The sequence below is a fragment of the Acanthisitta chloris genome, unplaced genomic scaffold, assembly GCF_000695815.1.
Source record: "Acanthisitta chloris isolate BGI_N310 unplaced genomic scaffold, ASM69581v1 scaffold20354, whole genome shotgun sequence".
Classification (NCBI taxonomy): domain Eukaryota; kingdom Metazoa; phylum Chordata; class Aves; order Passeriformes; family Acanthisittidae; genus Acanthisitta; species Acanthisitta chloris.
The window spans coordinates 5,445-15,129 of NW_008671322.1; the positions used below are offsets into that span (position 1 = coordinate 5,445).

The 9,685-nt window shown below is 50.9% G+C and overlaps 1 protein-coding gene across 1 annotated transcript in view; it reads right to left on the minus strand.

Annotated features, from left to right (window-relative positions):
• Positions 1-963: 963 nt before the first annotated feature.
• KDM5B (lysine (K)-specific demethylase 5B) overlaps positions 964-9,685 on the minus strand; it is a gene marked incomplete at its 5' end in the record, with an annotated part of 45,904 nt that continues 37,182 nt past the window's right edge. Inside the window, 6 exons of the mRNA XM_009074065.1 lie at positions 964-1,593; positions 2,161-2,487; positions 3,135-3,289; positions 4,617-4,728; positions 6,533-7,018; positions 8,747-8,905. Of these exons, the coding sequence (XP_009072313.1) occupies positions 1,456-1,593; positions 2,161-2,487; positions 3,135-3,289; positions 4,617-4,728; positions 6,533-7,018; positions 8,747-8,905 (1,377 nt within the window). The remainder of the gene's footprint in view (positions 1,594-2,160; positions 2,488-3,134; positions 3,290-4,616; positions 4,729-6,532; positions 7,019-8,746; positions 8,906-9,685) is intronic.

Sequence of the window (9,685 nt, forward strand, 5' to 3'; positions counted from 1 at the left end):
TGGAGCCACAGCCCTGACACCAGGCCATTTCCAGCTCTGCTCTGCAGCAGCCACTGCTCTCCAAAGGGTTTTGGGTGCAGCCTTGTGCGAAGTGCCTCGTGGGCTTGAACCTGTCGTGCCCCGAACTCAGTCCCTCTGGCAGCACTGCCCCAGCCTAGGGCCCTCAACAGCCTCTGACAGAACCACCACCAGTCAAGAAACCTCCTTATTCCTCAGGCTTTAGCCTGAATGCAGGCAGAAGCAGCCAAAGGGAGTCTGTCCACAGGCAGCACAGTGAGCTGTGCAGAGCCAGCTCTCAGCAGGCTGTGAAGGGCTCTGTGGCCACCAACCAGTGCAAGGAAGGTCTCTCATCCCACGCAGCTGGGCAGGGCTGGCAGGAGGAGCTGCCCCATACCTTTGCCCCATGCATGAATCCCCACATCCCTGCCCCTGCCAAATCCCAAACTGTACTCTTAATCCTTCGTTCACTCAACCTGCAAATCATCCCACCTTTGGAAAAGCTTTGCAAACAACTTGCAAAAGGGTTTTTTCCTTTTTGGCGTGAGTAACATATTGATCTGCCTTCTCCTTTCGACCCTGGCCAGAGGAGTGAGGTGAGGAAACACCACAGCTTCTGCACTGCCTTTCTGGAGGATGAATTTCTCTCAGCTGAGAGAACCCACTGATGCAATCAGTGAGAATCTAGAGGGAAATAAAACTGCATTTCCAACTCTCTAAAAACACCAACATTTAATTTTATAACATAACCAGGGGTTTATTCCACAATATAAACTGCAACATTTGATACAAGCTACCCAAAAAAGGAGAAAGCCAAAATACAGCTGTGGCAATTACTTTACAGATTTTTTTTTTCCTGTCTTCTACATCACAGGGCCCTCAGTGACACTAGGATCTAACATTTGCTGTCTGTACACCAACCAATGCTAGAAGCAACACGCTGTTCAACTGTCATTCCAGTCACTGAAACCAGACATAGAAGTTATTGCTCAGATAAATAAACCTAATCTACCAAAAACAAAGTGGAAAAAAACTAAAGTCTCCAAAGAGTTAACAGAGTAAACAGGGATTTCCTCAAAAGAGGATTATTGGAAAATTCATGGTGCAGGGTTGGTTTTTTTTTTTTTTTGTTTTTCTTTTTTTTGCACCCAAACCAAGCTGAGTTAAATATGCCTGTAAATCCCAGAGAGGTCACTGAATGCTGTACAAGGAAAGGTGCATGTCTCAAATGCCTTCCAGATCGATGTTAACCCCTGCGAACAGTCAGCTCAAACCTCAAACCTCAACAACCACAAACAGATCAAGGGAAAATACAAAAGTGTCAAAAATTCTTTTGAGTTCTGGAAAATGATCCCATAAGGATAGAAGTAGCACCATTTGCAATCTGGTTCTTAAACCAGCCCCTGTGGCTTAACTGGGAACCTTCTTTATTCGAGTCCTGGAGGGTTATGGGGAGTTTTACTTCCGATACTGCGAGTCCTTCCCGGTGCAGCTGGCGCAGATGTAATCCTCCTTCTCTGCCATCTCCGGGGAGATGCCCACACACACCTGGTGGAACCACTGGTTGCAGCTGCCATCACACTGGACCCAATCCACCTGGGCAAGAACAGACACTGGATCAGAGCGGGAGAAGGCAAACAGCCCCAGCTGGTCCTTCCAGGGCTCCTGGTCTGTTCAAATGAGCATGTAACATCCCATTCCACAGCTGCCTGGTGCTGGGCATTCCCAGTGCTCACCGCCCTCGGAGCTGTGGGCAGGGTACAACCTCCCTCACCCCCCTGCTGCTTTCCCACTTGTCATGAATTCAACTTCCCCACAGTCCTCCCAGACACCCTCCTGGCCATTTCTAGCCCAGACAGAGCTGTGCAGAGCCCCAAGCACTGCCCCCACCCACACCTGTACCCCAAGAGCAGAGATGGACACAGTGTCTGCACAGCTCCATCTCCTCCTTTCCACTCCCTGCAGACATTCTGATGTCCAGCTGCCCCCCCAGCCACAAGGCAGGTGGGATGAGCACTGGTGAGCACGGCACAGACACTGGCTCTGGGTCACCAGGGCCTCACTCTCTCCTCAGAACCAGTGTGCCCGCAGCAAGCAGTGCTGGGGCAGCTCCCCGTCCCAGATCCCAGCAGTCAGGCACTGCCATGGGTCTGCCCTACTGACCTCATCCCCCTCGGGCTGCAGGCAGTTGACAGCTGGGCAGATGGCATCCTCGTCCTCGGAGTCCTCCTGCTCGGAGAAGGACATGTCCGAGGGGACGAGGTGGCTCTCGCTGGAGCGCTGCAGCTCCAGGAGCCGCTCACGCTCACGCTCCAGTTTGGTACTGCACAGATCCTTCGAGTGACTCAGTTTCAGTTTCTTCTTCTTAGGTGTTCTCATCTTTTTTACTCTCGCTCTCTTCTCACCACAGAAGTTCTCTCTCTCGAAGCGCCGCTTCAGTTTCCTCTCCATGTAACTCATCCCATCCTTTTTGCCTCGGCAGCACTCGTTCTGTTGGAAGGACATTTTGGCAAGGTTTTAAGTATGGAACAAACACTCATCATCCTGCTACCCCATACCCTGCTTCTAGGAATAGTTAGGATCAGGCTTAAGGGCAAGTGCAGTGCTTGGCAGTGCAGCCCAGGATGTGCAAGGAGAGCCAAGGGCAGGGTCAGGCCCAGGGACAGAACTTACAGAGTTCCCATTTCCTGCCTCTGAGGCTTCTGGGACATCTCCCTTGCAAAGCCTCAACACAGGACAACAGTCAAGTGTCCAAGGCCAGGCTGCACAGGGTTTGGAGCAACCTGGTCCAGCAGAAGGTGACCCTGTCCATGGCAGGGAGTGGGATGAGATGAGCTTTCAGGTCCTTCCAACCCAAACCAGCCTGGGATCTGTGGTTCTATGAAATCAGGACAGATGTACTTAAAGTACTGAGGACTGACCACAAAAACCAGATCCAAATTTCAAAAATGCATTAAGCCACAAATTCTATTCAATAATTTGGAACAAATTTGTTATCAACTTCTCGGCTCCTTTTGAAGGAGGAAAATGTATTTTCATGGAAGTGCAGCCACACACACAAACCCCTGTGAAGCTCACAGATTGAGGCAGAGCCTCTGCTCCTGAGTGACCCACTCAGACCTGCTGTTGGCACTTGCCTTTTCACCTGTGGGTGCTCCTGGTGACCTCTGCTCCAGTGGCACCGCAGGGCTCTGCTTCGTGAACAGGGTCTGGTACAGCTCCTGGATCTCGGGCAGAGAGACCTGAAGCAGTTGGGCTTCCATCATCAGCTCGTCCAGCTCGGTGCTAATGACTAGTGTGAGACATAGGGAGAGAGGGGAACAGGAATTCTTCAGTGCCAGCTCTGACATGAACTGCACAGACAATGAAAGTTCTCTGGGAGCACACTGAAAATGGTGAAAGACTTTAAACCTGCAAACTGTGTGAATTAGCTCTTATCTGCTCCCTCTTGACTGCTTAAGTTTAACAGCAAAGTTAAAAGATAAACACTTGCACACAAATTCCTGCCATGCTCCCATTCCCTGCTGGTTCCAGGAGAAGCACTTGCTTCCAGGAGAAATTCCTGGCAATTTCTCCTGCTTCGGGAGCTACAAGAGCATGACAATCCCCTCACTAGGTAATGAGTAGGCAAGATGAACAAACTGAGTGAGATCTGTAGGTGAAGCCAAGAGAGGAGAGGGAGGAAGGCTGAGAGGATGAGCCTGGCAATGTGTCCTGCTCCACGGTCACCACTCACTGCTGCTACCAGCTCCAAAGCTTGTGCAGAGCTTTGAAACAGTCCCACCTGGGGAGGCCAAGACCATTGTGTAAATAACAGCTTTTTAATAGTACAACTCAAATATGGCCTGAAAAATAAACCTGGTAGCACAAAGAACTGCCTTGTTTGCTGTGAACTGCAATGTTACACAAGACATTTCAGTCTAACACATGTGGACTGAGCTGCACTGACTTGAAAACATGCAGGGAAGGCTAGACCTGTGTGCCTGGAGCATTATGCATTAGGAGGGAAGAAATGATGAATAACTTCTTTTACAGTCATAAAATGATGCAATTTACAGCATGTCTGTGTCAGTCCAACCCACAGAGTCTGAGGCATGGAGGGTGAAGAGCCTACACCAAATGACTCCAGCACAGAGGCTGAGGGATCTCCAGTTTGACTCTGGGAGAGCTGTGCTGCAGCAAAGCTTACCTGGACCTGTGTCCCACCGATTAACCACCACATAGCCTCCAGCACCACCTCCCTGCTGTTCCCATCCACTTCCTACACTTTCCCTGGTTTCTTCTCTCCCTGCCCCTTCCTGCAGCTTGGCTGGGGCCACAGCCCATGGTGAGCTGTGCCTGTAGGAAGGGACCAGCTCTCCTGACACCTCTTGTCCCACTGGGCCAATCTTCACATTGCAGGTGGGAAATGTGTATCCTTGAGAAACACACCCCTCTGTCAGAGCTGGACACAGAGCTCCAAAGTTGCCGAGGGGATAGAGAAGCAACCAGACACACTACACAGCCACATGCCTGCCTCAGCCCTCTCCTGGTGACCAGGACACCCTCCCTCCTCCATCAAACACAGGGGACAAAAAGGAAGGGGAAAAAAAGCCCAAATCAAAGTGAAGATTACAAACCATGAAGTGGGATGCAGTGCTGTCCTGTAGAAAATGGAGAATGCAAATAGATGGTTCTGTTATCCCAGTCATGAGGCATGGAGAATGACATTGCTCCAATTGTCTGGGACACCTAGAAAACAAAACGCACAGACAGGTTCACTAGCTGTGGGGTTTGAGTAACTGTGATAGAATCAACACTTGTTTCTCCTACAGTTACTGAATGAAGGCTTGTATGTCACTGCCCTGACCCCAGCAGACACCAAGCTGTGCAGCACTGCTCGCTGCCTGCACCCACAGACTCCCCAAGGGCAAAACCTGCACTCCCTCACAGCGAGCGCTGGACTCAGCAGAGCCAGAGACATCTCACCAGGAGCCTTCCAAAACACCCTCTGCCTCGCCAACCTGTGCCTGAGCCCCTTGCAGAGTCTGGCTCTCCTCAGTTCCCATAGCTCTTTCCAAGTGAATGTTTTAAACTCATCCAACTGCTCCACATTCCTCACTGGCCACTACCAATGCAGCTCAATTCTGGTGGTGAAAAGCTTCTCTGGAGGAGTGAGTGTTGGATTGGCCCAGATGAGACAGGACAGCCACGCTGAGACCCCAGAAAACCACCCGAAATCCACTGAGACTGAAGTTTTGACTCACCCCTGTGCTGAGGTGGCTCTGGGCTGCCCCTGCCCTGCCCCAGCACTGTTGGCTCCAGGAGGGTCCCTGGCTCAGGACCAGGGAGGGACCCAGGCTGATGCACATGGTGGGATGCTCTTCCACTGAGCTTCCCAGGGACCTCTGGTTTGGGAAATGTAGTCACAAGGACCGGGACCAGCTCTGCCAGAGCCTTGAGTTCCAGACCCCTCCAGAATGGTTACTCTCTGGGTTCCACACTGAGCTGATACCACTGTGCTAACAGAACTTATACTCACCTTCTCCATTTCTGGCCCAAACATCAACTTACATGCCCAAATCTTGCCCAGTTCTTCTCAGCTACACTAATCCAGCTAGTAAAAAGATACTTTGAGATCCAAATGATTACAAAAATTCTCTTAGATGCCTAAATTCCTAAATCCAGGCTTGCCTGCTTGAAATAATTGGCCACCCTAAGCCACTGATACACTGGGTGACTGAGAAGCAGCTGCAACACCCTCTCAGGCTTGTGTGGCAGTGTGAAAGCACAAACAGCCTAACTGTCACTGGGCAGGACCAGCAAAGCTAAGGTGTTCAATCAAAAAGTAAAAGCAACAGAGTGCATTTCGTTTTGGGGTGTTTTATGTTCTTTATACTGCACAGAGCTTTTACTTCTGCATCTGCTATCTCAGGAAAACTGCCTAATACCTTTCCCTGCACTTTTTGTTGCAAGATCTTTCCTGGAGGAAGACAAACTCCCTCCTAACCCCACCTGAAACAGCTGTGACTTAAGTCAGCAACATGCACATAATATTCAGCTTGGGAGGTCTAGTGGAAGTGGAGGAGGAGGAGAAGGAGCAGTAAGGGATGAAGACTCTCTGTTGAAAACAGCCTTGTCAGAGCCAAGCTGGACAGTTCCTGCCTCTGTTAGTGATTCTCAACACTTAGAACTCTATTGGAATACTCATAAGAACAGGATATACAGACTAACTGAATACTGAGTACTCCAGACGCAATAGCTCCAGCAGCTCTGTTGTGAGTGGTGTCACAACAGAGTGCAGGGGCTGGAGGAGGAGGAGAGGGGAGAACAGGCTCTCCGGCAGGAATTGTTCCTAGACTCCAGCAGGAGGGAACACGAAGCTGCTGCTGGAGCACACACCCCCTGGCTAAGGGGCACAGCAGAAACCCAGCTCCTTCCAGCTGCAAAGCAAGACACAGATGTGCCTCACTGGGATCCCTGGAGCAGTGTCACAGCCTGAACCTGCTGTCCCCACGCTCCCACAGCAGGAGCCCCAGCCCCAGCCTGACCTCACCTTGGCTGTCTCTGGCAGCTGCCCCGCCGAGGTCTGCCACCTGCTGTACAGTAATCCTGAGCCGACTTTGTCCTGGATGAGTTTTAGATTCCCTGAATACAACATTTGTTGTGCTCTGTGCTGCCAGTTCACAGTTCTCTCGATCATGTAGCGCAGGGCGTCCCCCTCGGGGAGCCTCACGCGGATGCGCTGCAGCGACGCCAGCAGCGGCAGGATCTTCTCCAGGGGAGGCTTCTCGGACCGGTGGCAGTGTGGGCACAGCCACACTCGGGGGCCCTGCAGAACACTGGGCACCGACACACAGCCCATGTGGAAGAAGCCCCTGCAGAGCTCACACTGGATCATGGGAGCCGTTGGCTCCTTCTGGCACAGACACACTTTGAGCTCAGCGTCCTCCTCGCTCGACAGCACCTTCACCTCGTTGGCTGCTCGCAGGGCACGCAGAGCTTCCATCTCCCGCAGCCTGGCTTCCCCCAGCGTGGCCATCTGGAAGAGATTCAAGGAAAGGGATGTCATCTCCAAGGGAACATGACTCATTTCAGACAGGGAGCCCTCTGCTCTGTCACACCCTTCGGACACCCCAGCGAGTATCCTGGATCCTTACAACACTCCTCTCACCCCTCCAGGGCTCTGCACATCTGAAACAAAGCAGTGATGGGGCTATGCAGTGATGGGACTTTGGTTTCCTTCTATTTTCAAGAGGCCCAGCAAAGCTTATCCCTTTGTCAAAATATAACACCTAACTCCCTTTCTCTCTGTTCCAATCCTTCAGATTTTGCACTACAAAAACATTCCCTGCTTTAAAGCAGGTCAAATCCTGAACCAGTGCAGGTCTGGGCTGCAGGTACTTCTCTCTGAACATCTCTCAGCAGTCTGACTCTGGATACTCATTAAAGCTGCCTGGGCAGTTTCCACATCCAAATGCACCTCTGACCCCCTCCCTCCACAGGCTGTGCCCTTACTCAAGGACTCACTCTGGGGGCTGTGAACAGCAAATGAAGTTCAGGTGTACCCTGGATGTGCTGTGTGCCCTCTCTATAGCTGCTCATGATCCTTTTCGCAGGAATTTTCAGTATCAGCTACTATAGAGACAGCAATGTACTGCAGTTCCATAAAGGTTGCTTGTAGCAGCTGTCACTAATTCTATGCAGTTTATAAATGTATACAGGAGGGTTTATAAATGTACACAAAATGGTTATTTCCCACATCACGACTTTCAAGTGTGATGCTTGGAGAAAAATCAGTCATGGAAAAATGAGACAGCTGTGTCCATCCCAGGCAAATGTGAAACTCAGGCACAGCACACTGATGTACCCATGGGTGATGAGCACCAGACCTGCAGCGCTGGGCTGGGAGTGTCCAAACCTCCTCTGTGGGCAGGTCCTGGTTCCCTTGGTGTGCCAGAGGCAAAACCTGCCACCCTGAATAGCTCTACCTTCCTGGGTGCAGCTCTTGTGAGGGCCCTGGACCTCCTCAACAGTAGGTGATCAGGTCACAGAGCAATGAGGGTGTGACTGGGGTACCCTGACTGCCCTCTGGGCTTCAGACAAGGGAGGCCAAACCCCAAAACACTGAATGTGCAGGTTTCAAGTACTTGCCATCGATTAAAACTTAAATGTCCCACACTCAAAGGACAATTACATTCAAACCCAACCCATGAGCCTTTTGCTCCTCCTTACCCACGGACATCACCACCTGATTGCAGTGGAGACTCTGCAACAGGTCTGCTAGGATGAAGCCCTTCACCATCAGCCACTGAGTCTGCTCCACCCAGAGCAGCATTTTAGTGACTCCATAATGAATGACGTTTTCTTTAATTATTTAGAGTGTTTGTTTTAATTATAAATGGTGCTGGGTTACTGTGCTCTTTCAAAGGATCAGACTTGGGCAAACCCCATCCCCTCTTCAATAGGGTTTGGGTATGGTAGGGGAAAACAGGTCTCCATTTGTTATTTCCCTGTGCTTTGCTTTGCTACAGGCACTGCCTGGCAAGGTGTGAGGCTGCCTGACACACAAAGCAACACACGTTCCCTCTGAAGGCAATTCTGGGAAGTGTGAAGAAGAACATAGGAAAGTGCAGGCCCAGAAGTCCTTCTGCAGCGCAGCAGAGCAAGAGGGAGAGGGTGGAAGCCACACTCCTGCATGGAGGGCAGACAGAAACAGGGAGTCAGGGAAGTCAGAAGGAGCTGCCGTTGGAAGCTGTGGCCCACGTACCGCGGAGGCTGTGTCCTTGCTCTCGGACAGCGCTCGCTCCAGGTCACTCAGCGTCTCCAGCTTTGTGCTCTTCTTCTTGCCACTTGGCACTGGCTCCTTCAGCTTCTTCTGCTTCCTCTTCAGACTAAGCATTCCAATGTCACACCTGGGACACAATACCTGAAGAACAACCGAGCAGCAGAGTTACACCTGCACCATTCCTCATGAGCTGTCCTGCCACAACACGGACACAGGCAACTGGTGACAACTGGGGCTCTGCAGTTTATTCCATCAGAGGTGTGGGGGACTAGGTAACCTATCTGGGAGAGCTGGAAGGTTAAAACTCAATTTTATAAAATGGCCTGACCCAAACACTTCTGTGTTTCACCCATTTGTGGGTACAGAGCCAGCTGAAACACTGGACAACCTCCACATCACTGAAGCTGCAAAACTGTGGAAGATGGCAGAGATTCCAGGGACTGCCCTGCATTCCTGTCTGTCCTGATGGGAGAGAAGAGCTGGGGGGGGTCAGAAGGGCTCAAGTGCAGCACAGAGTGTGCCCCAGCCTCGCTCTGGCACACCTAACCCTAAGGAGGATGGAGCAGGCATGAACCTGCACACCTGCGACTCAGCTGGACACACCGCAGTAAAGCCAGTGCCACAGATTTGTCAATGTTCCCACATTCACATGGGGAATGTCAGACACTGGGACTGTCTGCTCTCCTCAGCCACTGATTAAGAAGAACAGAGCTAAATCTCAAGCATTTTAAAAGTTTATCATTAAGAGTATTATATAAGTTATATTAAAAATATAAAATTGTATCCAAATAAGTCATATAATCCTAAAGCAACACTGTGAATATACTTAATATTGACTGTTACTCCTCGAGTTGATGATGGAACTGTGTTTGCCTGTGCTGTTTGCTGGAGCCAGGGGCTCTCACCTCCAGAAGGGAATAT